Here is an 18,264-nt window from a genome sequence, read left to right on the forward strand (position 1 = left end):
TCTGCTGATGAGCTCTGCATGGTCACCTCTGCTGATGAGCTCTGCATGGTCACCTGCAGCTTGCCAAGCTGGCCAAACAGGAAACTGAAATTCAAAAGTTCGCGGGCCTTTTCCTGTCTACCTGGCCAGTGCAACTGAGTTGAGAGTGCTGTCCAGAACGGTCACAATGGAGCACTCTGGGATACCTCACAGAGGCCAATACTGTCTAATTGTGTCCACAGTACCCCAAATTTGACCCAGCAAGGCCGATTTCAGCGCTAATGCCCTTGTCGGGAGTGGAGTAAGGAAATCGATTTTAAGAGCCCTTTAAGTTGAAAAAAAGGGCTTCGTCGTGTGGACAGGTGCAGGGTTAAATCGATTTAACGCTGCTAAATTCGACCTCAACTCCTAGTGTAGACCAGGGCTTACTGATGCTGTGTCACCTCCCTATCCTGCTCACGGCTCTGCTCCTACGTCTAATGATGGCTTTAGCCCTGTTCACCACAGCATCACACTGGGAGCTCATGTTGACAGGCTTCTCCACTATGGCCCCAAAAACCCTTTCAGAGTCACTGCTTTCCTAGACACACTTCACCATTCTGGAGGTGTGACCGGCATGCCCTGTTGCTAGCTACAGGACCTTGCATTTGGCTCTGGTCAAATTTCTTTGCTTTGAATGGGTCCAGTTTACCAAATGAGCCAGATCGCTCTGTATCACTGCCCTCTCCTCATCAGTAATTACCACTCTGCCAGTATTTTGTCACCCACCAGTCTTATCAGCAGGGATTGTATGTTTACTCCCAAATCACTGATAAAAATTGTTTTAAAAAATTTGTCCTTGAGAGCTTCTTCAGAGCCTTAGTACCCAGGACCTGCTCCCCACAGCACAGTGAGAAAAGGCCGTCCAGCCCTGCTGGTACTTAGGGGAGAAGCACAGAACAAACACACCTTTAAGACCTGTGTTGTCCATTGGCTCTGAAAAACATGTGGGGGTCAACAGCTTACAAATGCACTACAGGCCTGTAGTGTAGACAGGTCCCAATGGTGTCTCGGTTTCCCACCCTCTAACATAGGGAGAACCAACAAAACCTTGATTAGCTCTATTTGATAGCTGGGGAAACTGAGGCACCTAGCAGTGAAGAGACTCACTCATAAGTCCAAAAGCAGGAATAGAAAATGGCAGGTCTTCTGATAGCCAGTCCTGGGACCTAGCCCCGCTTATCCTGGCCTCACTGCTCTAGCTTTGGTCACAGCCTCCTAACTTTGGTCACAGCCTCCTTGGCTTTTCCTCCATGTCCCTTAACCCCACGTCACTGCAGAAGAAAGATTTTCTGTTAGCCAGCTGGCTCTAATGCACGTGGATGTCATTCCAAAATACGTGGTCTTGCTCAGTCCCATGTTATGGTTGGCGGAAGGAACCACTTGGTGACATTCTAGGGCCAGAATTATACAGGAGGTGCCACTAGATGCACATAATGGTCCTTTCTGACCTTAACATCTATCAATCTCTACATTTTCTGCTGCTAGGAAGATAACTCTGGACCTATTTTCTCTCATTTACTTTCAGTTGGAATGATTTAAATCCAGGCCAAAGGATTTCCTCTTCCATTGTGTCTTCAGCACCTTTGAGAGCAAACAGTTACTGTTAGCCCACAGGTTTCCAGTTCCAACCTGACCCAGGGTGACATGGCCAGGAAAGGGGTTGGAGCTGAACTGCACCTAGCCCAGGTTATGCAGCTCCCTAGGGTGAAGGGAATAATTGTGGGGGTCACGTGACAAGAAGCAGCATATGACTAGGACCCAGGCCTCCTGAGAGATATAAGGGCAACCTGTGCTCAGCCAGAAGAGAGACCCCAAGGGGAGCAGGCATGGGACGGGCTTGGATAGTCCTTTAAAGGTCAGGGACAATTTGTGTGCAGGTGGTTCCCAAGCTGGATTGGGGAAACTGCCTCCTATTTGCACCCCCCGCTTCCCCTCTCCCACAGAGTCAAATTCAGAGTTTAGAAACAGAAAGGGGTATTTCTCCAAGGTGCTCCAAGGGCTCTTTGAACACCATAGCTTGTTTACAAATATAAATGCACAGTGCTCTGAAAGGGTCCATGATGATAGGATCTGCCAGAACTCAGCTCTATTCATTTTAAAGAATAAAGGACATTTGCCCCCAGGATCACTATGGACGTTAAAGGTTTGAAGATTGCTCCAGTTATCCTGGGAGACCCATCTTATTCCCGGCTTCCCTGGCTCATGAGGCCATTCACAGGCCACATGGACAAAAGGAAAGAACTGTTTAACTGTTGCCTCAGTAATTGCAGAGTGACAGTGGAGTGTGTGTCTGTCCGTTTTAAAGGAAGATGGTGCTGTTTGCAGAATAGGTTGGAGGCAGGAGAAAAAAGTACGTCGAAGATTATAGTGGCATTTGGTATTTTGCCGAATATTGGGGAGAGTAAGGGAGAAAATATTAGCAGTGGGTGGGAGGCTGAGGTGCAGAGACATGCTCATTGGGTCCTACCAGCAGCATGTGCTGCAACAGGGCACTTTGGCTTTGAATTGCCTCCAGGAGCTGCCTGTGCCTCTCCCTATATTTTTCCATGTTGTCTTTGGCCATGGCGACACTGTCCCTGGCAATTGCCACCTTGTCTTTGGCCACTGTAACGATCTCCCTGGAAAGATCCCTGTCTGTTTCCCTGTCGGTCTCCAAATTCCACCTCCACTTCTCCACTGTTTTCAGGTATTCGTGGTAGGCGGGTAGGGAACTCTGCAATGAGGTCCACAAACATTTCAACTTTTTTTTCACACTCAGGCTAGACAGCCAGTCAGCACTGATAGAGGCCTGTCCTTGAGAGTGTGGCCACTGAGCTTGCTGTGACTCAGGGACTAGGAAAAAACTGACAAGTTGTTATTGTTCTTATTCCCAAGAGGGTGGTATCATTTTTACATGCATTTCAGACTTACCCTCCTGGAGATTCTTCAGAGATGGTAAGTGCTGTGTGCATGAGGAAGGCTAGATCGGGATATTTGACTGTGCAGCATCTGCTCTTTGAGTTTGCCATTTGCATCCGAGACTGCAGAAGGCTGGGAATTGTGTAATTGGCATTGTAGTTGTGCTGTGCCTTCGAGGTGCTTATATAATGTCAGAGGGCTAAGTGGAAGGCATCTGGGAGCAAGCTGGATTGCAAACCCCTCGACATCTCTGAAGGAGGCCACATATCCACTTTTATACTGGATTGTCCCCTTTTTTGGTCCGATACACAACAGAGGACCTCATTTTAAAGAGCATGCCACTCTGCCCCCGCTGGCATGCAAGGTCACACTGGCAAGTGCAGGGTAGTGCACTCTTCCAAATGACATCCCCCAGGTAGCTTGACCTTACATGCACCATGCGTATGAGGTCGCACAGGCAGGGGCAGGCTCATGCCATTCCTGGAAGTGCCAGAATGTATGGTATTTCAGGAACATGTGAGTGGCCCCTGTGACAGGTTTAGTCACAGAGATCCCCTTGGGACTGTCACCTGAGGTGCTGCAATTACCTCTGAGCCCGTTTTCCCTGCCAGCCTGGGACTCCAGAACCCTGACTTGTTGAGCCAGACATGCTAGCCTGCTGCAACCCAGACTCAGGGTCTGGGCCACCATCCAAAGCTGCAGACTTTAACCAAAAACAGCTCAGCGGGTTACTTCTCCAGCACCCAGACACCCAGTTCCCAATGGGATCCAAACCCCAAATAAATCCGTTTTACTCTGTATAAAGCTGATACAGGTAAATTTGTAAATTGTTCACCCTCTATGTCACTGATAGAGAGATATGCACAGCTCTTTGCTCCCCCAGGTATTAATCACTTACTCTGGGTTTATTGATAAACAAAAGTGATTTTATTAAGTATAAAAAGTAGGATTTAAGTGGTTTCAAGGAATAACAGACACAACAAAGTAAGTAGCTAAGTTGCTACTAGATCTCTCAAGGTCCCTTCCAGATCTAAGATTCTATGAAAAGTAGCACTAGAAACCAACCCCCCCCAACCCCCGCCGCTCACACACACACACCTACCCACCTGATCTCCAAATGTCTCAGGTGGCTAGTGTGAGGTGGGAATAGACCCAGAAAAAGGGGAATATTTTCTCCCCAGTGAAAGAAGCTGTAAGTCTGGCAATCAGATCACCATTATCTGGGTTGAAAAATGTCACTTGCTCAGTTTCATAGTTTACATAGATCCGTACCTTCTTGGGTGGCTCACTCAGTGGCAGGGGGCTCTCAGGGGCGGTGAGAAGTGAGTAGTGATCCCTGGTCTGTTCTAGCTCCCAGATCCCCTCCTCGGGGGTAAATTTGATTTGTTCTTTCCTCCTCACAGACTCTCTGGCGACCCCTATGACCCAGATTCTCCCCATCTCCTCCACTTCCCAGTAAATTCTCCCTGAAGTGAATCCCTCAGAGCCCAGCACACAGGAAACTTGGTCAAATCTCTTGAGATTCTCACACAGAACCTGAGGTTTGGATTGCCATGTCACAGTCTTCAGGTCCTTAGACAGCTTCAGCCCAGGATTAGCTGTGGATGGATCCAGAGTCACCTTCACTTCTGGAAGAGAGGATCAGAGCATCAGAGGCAGAGCTCAGCTCTGGGGGAGGACTTAGCAGCCCTGCTCTGGCCAGGACAGCCCCTAATTTTCTGTCTTGCTGCCAGGAGCTGACACTACTAGAGCTGGCCAAGGATTAACTGCAGCTCCCTCCGCCCAGGTACCTGGATCTGCTGCTGTGCTGTTTGCAGGTCTGGGATGGCCGGGTCTAGGCCCACCCAGGACTAAGGCCCATCCACTCAACTAACGGAGAGGAACCACTAAGCCCAGGCCACAGTTGAGTACCTGGGACAACAAAGGAGAAACCAGGAGCAGGAGTGAGCTAAAATATGAGGGATCTGGAGGGGGACACCAAGCAGAGAACCCCTGCCCGCACCCCCCAGCCCCCACCCGCCACAGGCCTCTCAGAAGTCAGTGGACACTGGCCAGAGGTGTGATCAGACAAGGGAGAGTAAATAGGCTACACAGTCACAGAGCACCACCCCCGTCCAGCTTCCGCCTCCTGGCGTGATGGATGCTGTCTTGGCCAGCACCAGGAGGAGGCTGAAGAGGAGGTCCTGTGACTTAGCTGCCTCTGCCTCTCTCCTCCCTTGCTGTCTCTTCTGCTTTGGTACTCTGCTGACACTGGTCCTGGCATTTGCTCACGGGCAGCAAACGAGGAGTGGGCATATCACTACACTCCTGCCAGGACCCTTTGGCCTGCGCAGAAGTAAAGGGATCCCTGCCCGGCTTTGGGGGAAGAATGGGGTTTCTGTGGCACTAAAACCTCATTCAAAAAAAAGGGCTTGAATGCCACTCTGGAGTGTTCTGGCACCATTCCAGAGCTGCCTACCGCTGCCATTTTTTGGGGAAGATTGTATTGGCCAGGTGCACATTATTTGTAAATACGCAAATTAGCACAAGAAATAATTTGTAGACATTTCACACATGAAGCTTCACAAAATATTGCAGCTATGGTTGTAACAGCTCTGGCATTCTTCATGGGCATACACACACAGATTTGCATCAAAATAACTAAGGATGTGATATCAAACTGACTGAGTTATTTTGGTTCCAGTTACCAGGTCGGCAAACTCAAAAATCTACTAGGCCCAGAGAATGAAGTTAAGATCCCAGGAGGTTTCAAAATGCTTAAGTGACTTAGTCAAAACACTTAGTACCTCAGTTCTGCTTGGGGGCAGATGGCATGGTATGGTATTGCCACTCTTACTTCTGCGCTGCTGTCTGCAGAGCTGGGCCCTCAGTTAGCAGTTGCCACTCTCTGGCCACCCAGATCTGAAGGCACAGGAGAAGTAAGGGTGGCAATACCGCAATCCCCCTAAAATAATCTTGTAACCCCTCTGCAACTCCCTTTTCGGTCAGGACCCCCAATTTGAGAAACACTGGTCTCCACCATGAAATCTGTAGAGTATAGGGTAAAAGCACACAAAAGACCAGTTTTCACAGGGGAAGACGAGATTTCACAGTCTGTGGTGTGTTTTTCATGGGCATGAATTTGGTAGGACCATAACTATAGTTATAGATATCTTGCTACTAGGAAGAGAATATTCAGCAACTTAATGATTAGATAATGTCAATACAGGGTCAATATTTGGCATAAAACAAGGACTAACCCGAAAATGCATGGCTAAATTCAGTGGAGAATTAGGTCCATAATGCCTAGGGGAAAATATCCCCTCACTACTCACCGCTTTAGTAAAGGGGCACATCCCTAGTCTATAAAAAACCTAGGGAACCATCTGTCTCTTCCCATCCCCACTGAAATTACTATTTTTAATCCTTTACTTTTCACGTGAGACTCATTCACTGTAAAAGAGGGGGAAGCAGAGAACTATTGGGGTCAGGTCAGATTTTGACATTGGTAAAACATCAGCTTTATTTACCTCGATATACTTGAGTTTTTCTCCAACCTGAAAACAAGCACAAGCATAGAGATGAGAACTCCCCTGAACACAGATAGTCTGAGTATGACAACAATTTTTACAGAGTTTAGACTAAAGATAAAAGGAACTTACAAAGATCAGTCTTGAGCTCGTCTAAAAAACAAATAAAAAGAAATTAATATCTAATAAATTACAAAGAAGCTCTTGTTCAAGTAAGTCCGTATTTTGATAATGGTTTTGCTCATAAAGAATTCCTTTACTTAGAAACTGAAACCGAAAACTTAGTTAACTTTAAGTTAAGGTTAATATTATCAAAATAAACTGTATAGTCTAGTATAGAGACAGACAGACAGACAGACAGATAGATAAGAGGATGCGTAGAACTCCTCCAATAGCTGTTTCACTGGAGGAATAGAGATGAGAACTCTACTGAACACAGACAGATTCATAGATATTTAGGTCAGAAGGGACCATTATGATCATCTAGTCTGACCTCCTGCACAACGCAGGCCACAGAATTTCACCCACCACTCCTACAAAAAAAAAAAAAACCTCACACCTATATCTGTGCTATTGAAGTCCTCAAATCGTAGTTTAAAGACTTCAAAGAGCAGAGAATCCTCCAGCAAGTGACCTGTGCCCATGCTACAGTGGGAGGCGAAAAACCTCCAGGGCCTCTTCCAATCTGCCCTGGAGGAAAATTTCTTCCCAACCCCAAATATGGCGATCAGCTAAACCCTGAGCATATGGGCAAGATTCATCAGCCAGATACTACAGAAAATTCTGAGTATGATAACATTTCTTGCAGAGTTTATACTAAAGATAAAAGGAACTTACCAAGCTCAAACTGGAGCTTTACTAAAAAAACAAATAAAAATAAATTAATACATAACAAATTACAAAAGAGCTCTTGTTCGATGAATACACATTTACCTAGCTACTGAAACTGAAAACTTAGTTAACTTTAAGGGAAGGTTAATATTTTCAAAACAAACTATAGAAGTATATCTCTATATCTATATAGATATATAGATCAGGAGGATGTATAGGACTGGTCCAATAGCTATTCCATGGGTGGAATAGCAGCTTACACCTGCTGTCATCTAATGTAAGTAGTCCTTTAGCTCAAATGGTAGCGGGACATACTACAATATTAAAGGGCTGGGATGCAAAATTTAATGATGTGAGCTGAAGACATCTTAATTACAGATTTTTTTAAAACTAAAAACCTATGAACCTATTGACAAACTATGTTGATATAATGAAGTGATCTGTAGCTCACGAAAGCTTATGCTCAAATAAATTGGTTAGTCTCTAAGGTGCCACAAGTACTCCTTTTCTTTTTATGTTGAAATAATGTTATTTAGGTTGCCAGGTCAAGCACTCAAAATTAGAAAATGCCAGAATTAAGTTTCCTTGTACAACTTTAATTCAGGCCCCTTTTGCATACTCATACAGTCTTTAATGAAATGATCACATAGTAGTTTTTTCACAGAACCCTTGTCTCATTCCATACACAGGCCTATTCAATCCCCATGTAAACCAAAAGGGCCTCCAGGACCAGAAAAAAAAAACATGGATCAATTGATTCTGGGGAACAACAACTGAAAAAACAGGAATGGAAGTGCGGGTCACAGGTTTACAATCAGGGTTCCAGAGGGAAGACATGGAGCAGAGAACATTGGAAAGTGCACACTGCTCCTCAAAAGAGTCCAGGAAGCTAGCTGATACCGTGCAGAGGAACTCTGCCGAGAGATGTGAATTGACAAGTGCACAAAATTGAGTCCCACAGTCTTAGTCGCAGGGAACTCCTCCATCTAACCCCTCCTCCCTGATTAATATATGGCCAACAGGAGGTTGAGGAGGTTCCACAACTTCATGGAGCCAAGGATAGGAAATGCATAAATAAAAAGGTACAGGGAAAAGTGCAACCAGAACCTCAACAAGAGGTTCTGGAGGAGGCAGAAAAGGGACTGCAACCTGATGCACTGTAGGTATGCATGTGCCAGGGCCTCCATCTCACCACAATAAAAAACATCAGGGGAGTCTGAAAACCACATCAGCAACATGTCCATGAACTGGGGTTCAGCAAGGAGGCCTACACACTCGGTGACTACAATGGACCTGGCTGCAGAGATCAACTTCCAGGTCCTGAGGAGGTTCTTGTGAAAGACCAGCAACCTTGAGAGATCTTGAGGGAGACCTCTTGGATGGAGATAAAACAGCAGCCAGTCATATCAGGTGGCTGAGGAAGGTGTGCTCCATGTCAGACTATGCTCAGTATAAAGGAGATTCTACAGGGCCTCAAGTGGAAAGCATGGACTTTGTTGTGAATGCAACCTATGCTGTGCCCTCCCTCTTCCAGAGGGAGGCTCACAATACTTTCAGAGACCTAGTGCTTCCCCAGCCAGAAGAAAGTCCAGGACTTCCCTCTGGAGGTTGGCCAGAGTATCCAGGGGTGGGTTCAGGCTGTTGAACTGGTGTCCAAATGACTGGAGGATAGCTAATGTGATGCCAATTTTTGAAAAGGCCTCCAGAGGTGACCCCAGCAATTGCGGGCTGGTAAGTCTGACTTCAGTATAGGGCAAACTGGTTGAAGCTGTAGTAAAGAACAAAATTGTCAGACACACAGATGAACATAATTTGTTGGGGAAGAGTCAACATGGTTTTTGTAAAGGGAAATCATGCCTCACCAATCTACTAGAATTCTTTGGGGGGGTCAACAAGCATGTAGACAAGGAGGATCCAGTAGATAAGTGTATTTAGATTTTCAGAAAGCCTTTGACAAGGTCCCTCACCAAAGGCTCTTAATCAAAGTAAGCAGTCATGGGATAAGAGGGAAGGTCCTCTCATGGATTGGTAACTGGTTAAAAGATAGGAAACAAAGGATAGGAATAAATGGTCAGTTTTCAGAATGGAGAGAGGTAAATAGTGGTGTCCCCCATGGGGGTGTACTGGAAAAAGGAGTAAACACTGGGTTATCTGTAGCACAAGAACAGGAGGCGAAAGAATGTTGTAGATGGTACTGCAGACTTGAAGTATCCTTTCTTTCACATATAGTGCCATTCCCTCACCAGCATGACTGCTCTGTCCTTCCGATATATTTTGTACCCTGGTATTACAGTGTCCCATTCATTATCTTCATTCCACCAAGCTTCTGTGATGCCTATTATATCAATATACTCATTTAATATGAGGCACTCTAGTTCACCCATCTTATTATTTAGACAGCTAGCACTGGTATATAAGTACTTGAAAAACTTGTCACTTTTTAGCTGTCTCCCATTACATGATGTAATTGAACGGGACTTTTTTTCATTTGACTGTTTCTCATCAGATCCTACCTGTATTTTATCATCTTCCATCCTCTCCTCCTTACTAGGACATAAAGAATCTCCATTAAAAGATTCTCCCCTAAGGGATGTCGCTGTCCAAAGGACGTGCTCCTCCGCACCTGTCAGCTTCCCCCCAGCCCTTAGTTTAAAAACTGCTCAACAACCTTTTTAATTTTAAGTGCCAGCACTCTGGTTCCATTTTGGTTTAGATAAGTTCATGGAGGACAGGTCCATCAATGTCTATTCGCCAAGATGGTCAGGCACACAACCCCATGCTTTGGGTGTCCCTTAATCTCTGACTGCTAGAAGCTGGGACCGGATGACAGGGGCTGTATCACTCAATATATTGCCCTGTTCTCTTCACTTCCTCGGAAGCATCTGGAACTAGCCACAGTTGAAAGACAGGATATGGGGCTTGGTCTGGATCATTGGTCTGACACAGTATAGGCTGTTCTTATGTTCTTATTAGGAGCATCAAAGTATTTTGGTTCAACAGTACAGACACCTTTTGTTTCATAGTGTTAAAATGTTTGATTTCAAGTTGCTTGTGTTCAGTTATTTCATTTATACCTGTATATTACATTAAAATATTAAATGTGGAGCACAGACATAATACTATACGTATTATATAAATACAATATAATTTAAAAATAATATTTTAATATAATATAAAAGTCAAAACAAAATGAATTAAAACGATGATGTCAAAACAAAACATTTTGACGTTGTTTGACGTCACATTTCATCTTTTTCCTATTGAAAATTTCATCAAAACATTTAAATGAAACTTCATCTTTTGTTGGAAAACTCTTCAGTTACAAATTCTTTGACCAGCCCTAATTGTTGCAGGACTGTGTGTCCATAATCTCTTTCATTGTCCTAAACTCAAGGTTTAACTCAGGAAATAGCTATGTCTAGGAATCACTGGGCTACTAGTAGTCTGTCGACAGACTCCAAGAGGAAAAGGTTCAGCCCAGACCATTCATGGTGCCTTTGCTGACAGAGTCAGGGAGGGGTATGACTGGGCTTCAACCGTGGAGAAGGGCATCACCAAGATGGCCCAGCCCCTCTCCTCCCAATGAGGTTGGCAGCCTTGCTGGCTGTGTTTAGAAAATCCTCCACGTCATCTTCCAGGCCAGTTTGGGCCTCAAACACCCAAGAGACACCCCCCCGGTGGTCTTTAAATTTCCATCCAGGACAGATCTGTGAACTGCCACAGGAGACCTTCTCTCCGCTGGTGAGTCCTTTCTTGCTCAGCCAATTGCACCTCTATCTGCCAGCCCATGAACTGTTCCTGCTGCTGACAGAGCTGGGTTTGCAGCAGCTGCAGCCGTGCAGTGGGGTCTGCTGCTATAGCTAGGCAGGATCATGAGGTTGTTGCATCAGTAGAAGAGATCTTCCATGATCCCTCATCCCATTAACCACATCATCCAGAGAAAAAGAGACAAACGCTCATTTTCGCCCCTCCTTTGGAGACATTTACATACAATTGCTAACACATTGTCACTGGCCCGAAACGTTTACCTCTCTCGCTCTCCATTTCTGATTTAAAGAAAAAAAAGGGAAAAATATGCAATCTCATGCTGTCAGGTACCTGAGGATAATTCAGACTGTAATTTAATGTAGCTGCGCTGTGATTATTAAAGAGATTGACTGACAGTGTGACATGGATAGACCTCACTCTGGAGGCCAGAATACAATCAATCAGAAGCTAGAATATCTTAATGTAGATTTAGTTGTTGCTTTATTTTATGTCTTTGTAAGTAGATGAATTTTGATGCGTTCTTTCAAAATTATGATGAGAGCATCACCCTATGAGCTTGTTTTTCTCTAATTTGTCAAAAAGTGCAAATATGCCCTTCCTTATATCTTGCATACCATTCTGTAGGGCACATTTCAAAGAACATTACAACAAACACAAAACTTCCCCAAACTCTTTTTAAGCCTGAACTCCATGCTGAGCAGATGTGCCACCAGCCTTCCCACCCCCCCAAAAAAAGTCAAAAAAGAAAGTATTTTAAACTCTCAAACTTTTATAATTGTGGAAATTAAAACTTATGGTTCCACTTTTAAAAATACTAAAAAATAAAACTACTGAAAACCATACTTAGTCACCCAAACAAATTGAACTCTAGCAAGAAGTCAATATAGGAGTAAAGCTTGTGAGTAGAGAACTGAAATCTTGGCACTGGTTCTCCAGCATACTTGTCTCTGATACTAAATGTGATCCTTCAACGTGACCCTGATCTCATTCTGTGTTAGTGCCAGAATGTTATGATCTCAGCTTTGGAATTTATATAGAAATGCTCAAGCTTAACTGGAAACAAATGGTTTTGTGTTGGAATATCCTTGTTTTGTGTAAGTGTAGGGACGTGGGTGTGCATGGAGTTGGCAAGGGTCAATGTTGGTGAGGTGGTGGGAAATGATTGTGGGGGTCATGGCAATGTGGAAAGGCAAGTAAGAGTCATGGGCCAGGATGCGACTCACGAGTGAGAGTGTAGAGGCAGAGTCAGGCAGCTGGCGGAGACCATCTGAAAGTTGAAGGGCAGAGGGAGACTTGGGCAAGGAAGACAGAGGGAGTTGGGGGATGTGTAATGTCAGGTCAGGTGGGTATGTGGATCAGGGAAGTTGCATCCCCCTGTGGAACAAGGTTTATAACAGGGAGAGGGTTATGACACTTACCAAGGTCATCAACGAGTTTCCCTAAAAACAAGAACAGAATGTATTGTAGGTTTCTCAATAGCACATCACATAAATAATTCCGTAAGAGTTCGGGCTCAGGGCCTACCTCAGTCCCATAAAAGTCAATGGAAAGACAATTATCCCAAATGGAAAATGCTGTTAACTTTAAGAACTTGAGGCTGTGGTTAAAACAAACCATAAAATAATGTTCTAGTGAAGAAATTTACCAAAACACAAGTTTAAGATGTCAGAAAGGCTGGAAATTCACAGTTCTGCTTCTGATACTGACCTTTTCCCAGCCACTCTGCCCCAGCCACCATCTACATAAAGGTTATGTTATAAACTTAGGAGGATGTGAAAAACACCTTCACCTCATTGACATCCCAGTGAGTGACAGAGTGAAGGGTCACTGTAACGTACACTTGCCTCCACCCTATGCCTGTCCATGTGGGGCAAACTCCTGCCATCCTTGGGGATCTCTGGGGTGCACTGCAGAGACTTGCAGGGTAGGAGCAGGGCGGGCAGCAACTCTGCTTTGCATATAATAACCACCGAGCTGACCATTCGTTCATCAGAACCCCTAACAGAAGGCACCAGCAACTTGTTCCAAACCTCGAGATGCCCCCCCACTGCAGTTCCCATAGAAGAGCCTTACCTTTCTCTGCAACATGCGCCGCTATGAGAGAAGAGGAGAGACTTGTTAGAAAGGGGGAGAGTCCAGTACAAATGCTGCACGGTCTACAAACCACTGGTTGGCTGGTAATGAACTGTATCAACAGACTTCCACTAGAACCACTCCCACTGACCCCCTTGTATTGTGTCTCACAGGGGCCTGCGCTTGCCTGTCGTAGCGATCCTCCCGCCTGTGGTTAAAGTTCTCCTGTTCAACTGGAACCCAAACCCTGTAACATATTTGTGCAGCCTCCTCAACTGACTTGGGGAATAAAGATCAGCTTGGCTGGATTGGACTGGTTCTGAGCTAGGCCCAACAGCATGAAACTAACCAAATCTCCTCAGCTACCCAGGCTTCAGTCACAGCCCATTTCAATACTCCTGTGGAGAACAGCCTCCTGTGCCTGACTGGGAGCCAGCCCCTGAGAATGGCTATCCACGCTGAACTTGGGAGTACAGAAAAATACAGAATTGCTGGAAAGGAGATAGTGAATCTGCAGCCCCATAGGATTGGGCACCATTGCTTCACCCCTGTGCAGGATAAAAAAAACAGGCTACAAGAGAGGAAATGGGACTGACACTACCAGAGCTAGCAGGCAACTTGTGAGTCTCAGACACTGCAGTGATGAACATCATGGGAAAGCCAATGAGGAAATGAATAGCTCCATATTCAGAGCAAGGTTTGGGTGGTGACTGTCAATAATGCCACGCTGCAGGAAGGGAAATAATAATTGCAGGTGTTATTTTTAAAGTGGTCTCTATTTAGCTAATCATTGGTCCTCTGCCTTAGATCTTGATAAGCTAAAGGAAGGGGGCGGCCACCTTCGTAGACAGGGCCCTGAGAGGCAGGGGTTTGAACCCTAGCCTGGGACTCGCACCACAGCTCAATTCCTGGCTCTACCACAGACTCTCTGTGTGAGTGAGGGCACGTCACCAAGGGCTTGTCTCCACCTAAAAGTTGGGCTGCTTTAACCTTGCTGCTATACAATACCTAGCTGTGCTCTCTGCTAAGGGTTCTGAAGTGCACAAAACCAATCAGAGGCATATGTAAGCCCAGAACTCTCATTTCCAAGCCCACTGCAGTGTTCTTAGGCTAAGGGCATTTTGACAGGTGAGCATCTCTCTACTGTGCTGCGCAGGTGCTCTATTAGCACTCTGTTTTTCCAAAGGGAAGGGCTCATCATTTCATATTGTAAATCATGGACATTGGTTTTGGTATTTGGTTTCATCTGTTAGACACTACCTATGGGAATCCAGTGATATGTTTCATGTGGCTCCTTTTTTTATTCATTTATTTCCCAAGATATGGGCAAAAAAGTAATGGAAGACTTCAGATTTCCCTCACAAATTCCACCCGAGGGCCTGTCCTGAACTCCCAGTTTAGGGTAATCTGACTTTTCTTGAGAAATTTAGAGAGGGTGCAAAATGTGGCTTCACATAAAAATGTAGCTGCATCTTTAACTGTGGAGAAGCCACCTCCACTCTCATCTCATTTATATTTTAAAGCAAATCTCTGAGTACACTGTAGTGCCCCCTTATAACTTTACCTTTTGCCTTGTGTTGCTTCCAGAAGAAGTAGCTTGCTGTGAAAGTGAGAAAACCCAAAACAACCAAGAGTATGTACACACCAACCTTCCAGGGGTAGCCTCTCAGGAAGAATGGATCTGTAAGACAAAACCTCATCCTCATTAACTTGGAAACACTGACAGAACAGATGTGTGCGACCTTTGTGGTGATCATGGCATTGTGCCACTGGTTGGAAGCAGAGGTGGTCAGGAATTTTTCAACTAAATTGTTTTGTTTTTTTTGTCAGAAAATGCCACTTCATCATAACCAAATATTTTTACAGGAAAGGGTTCTTGGGTCCAGGATGGGATTTCTGGTCAAAACCACAGAAGGAGTGAAACCCCTGAATATCCACTCGCCTAGTGGCTAGGACACTCACAGAGGATATCCAGGGTCAAATTCCTGCTGATTTGGAGCAGGGATTTGACCTAGCAGACTATTGTGACTCTTCTCTCTCTTGTTTTTAATGAAAACTTTTGAAAAGTGTCAGTTTTGTCCCCATGGGGAAAAGGAATTTGTTTTGAAAACTAGAAAATCTTCATGGGACAGGAAACCATTTCCCTCCCAGCTCCAGTTTGTGAGAGCCCATTCTGGCTGCACAAAGGGGCCTTTTCTACACTACAGAAATTTTCCAAGCCTCCCTCTCCATTGTGAATGCCAATTCAACTCCAGGCATGTTAACTGTGTTAACAATAATAAGACACACTATTAAACACACCTCCCCCCAAAATTAGCCATGTTTCATTATACTTCATCTGCAGCTTGGAAGGCCGGTTCATGAAGTCTAACCTCCCCTAAATTCACCACACATGGTGTTTAATGAATAGCCTCTGAGCAGCGCTATTCACATGCACGTTGTAAATCCAATATTTAAATTAGCCCTAAACATACCCCCTTTTTGGTGAGTGGCTGAACTGTGTGGCTTTGATGAACACCAACCTGCAATGTAGACCACAGACTCTTTCCATGGGTTGAGGTGGGAGTTCCTGACAGAGCAGGACAGATCCTGAATGGAAGTTTCTGTTGCAATAATGGAAATTTGTGCTTCAAACAGGCCGTTATCATGTTGAGTTATTTTTTCTGTCAGGGATGGTAAGTGCTTCCCACTGAGGTCTCTCCACTGCACCTGGGGCTCCGGGTACCATCCAGCAGACTCACACACCATGTGGATCCCTCCGCTCTGGTAGCTGTCAATAGAGATGCGAGGCGTAGAACCCAGACCTGGAGGGAAATGGAGTGAACCTGTGTGAACCCTACACAAGCATTATGCATCTCTTCAGCCTGGAAGGTAAGCATTTAATTCTTCAGGAGAAGGGAAAAGTGGATCATTGTCCCTCCTGCAGAAGGGCAAGAGCCTTTCGCTGTGTCACTGCTGGGCTCTGGCTGTGAGAAGTGTTTCATTATTGCCTGAGTCCTAAAGCTGGAAGCCTATCTCAATGTGAATAGCATATTTCAGCTCCAGGATAAAATGATAGGCCGTATCATTGAACAGAAAGAGCAGCCCAACTAAACTGGCTGTGAGCTCCAGGAAATAACAATTCCAGTGGCAGGCAGTTGAAGCCAGACAAAATATGGTGCAAATTTTTCACAATGTGTGTACTTAATCACTGGAACAAAGGACATGGTGGATTCTCCATCTCCTGTAGTCCTTCAATCAGAATTGTAAGTCTCTTCCTTAAAAATAAATTAATTAATAAATAATTGCTCTAGCTCACCCATAAGTTACTGGGCTGGATGTAGGAATCACTGGGTGAAATTCTCTGGCCTGTGTCATACAGAGGATCAGATTAGATGATCATAAAAGTGCTTTCTGGCTTTAACATCTATGACTCTATGGAATGTTTGAGGGGCTGAGGATTAGAAACCTTAAGTACCAAGCTGCAGTAGCAGGTGAGCAGTTACTGCACAGCCTTAGTACAGAGTAAGGGAGAAGAGCATATATGGCCTGTTGCCTCTCCCCGGCCCCCACTCTCTCTCTCACACACACACACATTTGCGACCAGGACTCGTATGACAATTGTCTACAGAGATGACATGCAGAAGCAGATTGAGCTAGTGGTAAAAATTAAGTGCCAGCAGGTTAAGTGTTAACAATCTCAGATCCACGCAGGTGAAGATTTAACAGCAATCAGTGCTGTAATTCTCTACGCATGCCTCAGGCCTGTTTGTTTGAGAAGTTCAGTTATTTATTGGGACAAGTTTAAAGAATGAAGAAAGGGTGATGCAGCAGTATATTGTATTTATAGTCTCTTTAAAATTAGTTGTTTAATCATCAGAAGGCCTCCCATTTTCAGGGGTCTCTCACATGAAGCAGATACATGCACGGGCTGTATGCTGAAAGTTTGTAGGAGCCATCTTGTCATGTCACAACGAGAGCTCTGGTTTAAACTTTATATCCCTGGTCCTGCTCTGTTTCCTGAAGTCTGTAGCACACTCATAAGGAAGATACTCTCAGAAGCCTGACAATGTTAGAAAGCAAGACAAACCTAGTGTAGACACGGTTATACTGGCAAAGATGCAACCATTCCCCGTAAAACTTGATTTGCTCAGTGTGGGTGAAATAAGGTGGTACAAAGTCACTTTGCCAGTATAAGCCACCAGGAACACTTTGCCGGTATAGTGTATGTAGTACAAAGAGGGCCTGAAACATAAGCCCTTGTATCAGAGGCCTGGTGTGAGGCCTGAGGCCTGAACTAAAGTAGTTTTTTTGAAATAAAGCGAAGAAGCAAAGTCGGGTTTTGCCTGCTTGGAAGCAGACAGAATCTGGCAAGAATAGGGCTGATATTGCAGAAACACACATTCCTAAGTAGTATTAGGCACAAATATATGCAAGCACATTCCAGAAAGGTGGCACCAGAACACCTCAATAGCAAACACGTTCCCCAAAGAGAACAGGAACACACTGAGCCATCTTAAGGAAAAGGTCAAGATGACAGCATGATGGATAGCAATTTTTTGATCCAACCAACATGTACAAGCTAATGGGTATCTCCTCGATACGTCAATGGGTGGCACCCTAATACGTCAGAGGGTGGCACCGTGGTACATACTGAGTAAAGTGTAACTTGTTTGTCTCTGTGTATAAAGATGTATCTCAGAAGGCGTGTCTTTGTCTGGCCAAGGGGAGAATGGAAAGTCCCGCCATTCACTGAGCTGGTCCATTTTCACGGGCATACATGTGTTAGTGCATTAGCACCATGTCTCGTCAGCAATAAACCTGACCAAGTACCTTTGCTGAAAACCGAGTCTGTAGATTTATTGGGTGGTTCAATCAAAGTCTGCTGTCTCTGCTACCTGCGCAGAGCTGAAAGAACACACACACAGCCAAGTATCTCTCAACATCTGACGACAGTGTACTCTGGGAACAAACTCCTCGGGTAGACCTGGGCTGTGGCACCATGGGCTGCTTCAGGTTTTAGGGACTAAGTTGCTAAACATGGGCCTTGTGAAGCAGCAGTGATTTCACACAAGGTGTAAGTTTAAAACCATCTAGTTAAACAAATATGGAACTGATTTTTCCATAAGAAAGGCCTTTTAGAATATAGAATATCATAGAATATCAGGGTTGGAAGGGACCTCAG

General features: G+C 44.9%; 1 protein-coding gene across 8 annotated transcripts in view; it reads right to left on the reverse strand.

The window, feature by feature from the left end:
• Positions 1-3,823: 3,823 nt before the first annotated feature.
• LOC125633452 (butyrophilin subfamily 1 member A1) overlaps positions 3,824-18,264 on the reverse strand; it is a 52,012-nt gene continuing 37,571 nt past the window's right edge. For all 8 annotated transcript variants that reach the window (XM_048842743.2, XM_048842742.2, XM_048842747.2 and 5 more), the window contains 8 exons: positions 15,623-15,904; positions 14,665-14,781; positions 13,101-13,121; positions 12,446-12,466; positions 7,266-7,286; positions 6,561-6,581; positions 6,429-6,455; positions 3,824-4,547 (listed from right to left, as the gene is read on the reverse strand). In XM_048842743.2, coding sequence (XP_048698700.2) covers positions 4,042-4,547; positions 6,429-6,455; positions 6,561-6,581; positions 7,266-7,286; positions 12,446-12,466; positions 13,101-13,121; positions 14,665-14,781; positions 15,623-15,904 — 1,016 coding nt within the window. In that variant the 3' untranslated portion in view covers positions 3,824-4,041. The remainder of the gene's footprint in view (positions 4,548-6,428; positions 6,456-6,560; positions 6,582-7,265; positions 7,287-12,445; positions 12,467-13,100; positions 13,122-14,664; positions 14,782-15,622; positions 15,905-18,264) is intronic.

Source organism: Caretta caretta, chromosome 3 (assembly GCF_965140235.1).
Source record: "Caretta caretta isolate rCarCar2 chromosome 3, rCarCar1.hap1, whole genome shotgun sequence".
NCBI lineage: Eukaryota > Metazoa > Chordata > Testudines > Cheloniidae > Caretta > Caretta caretta.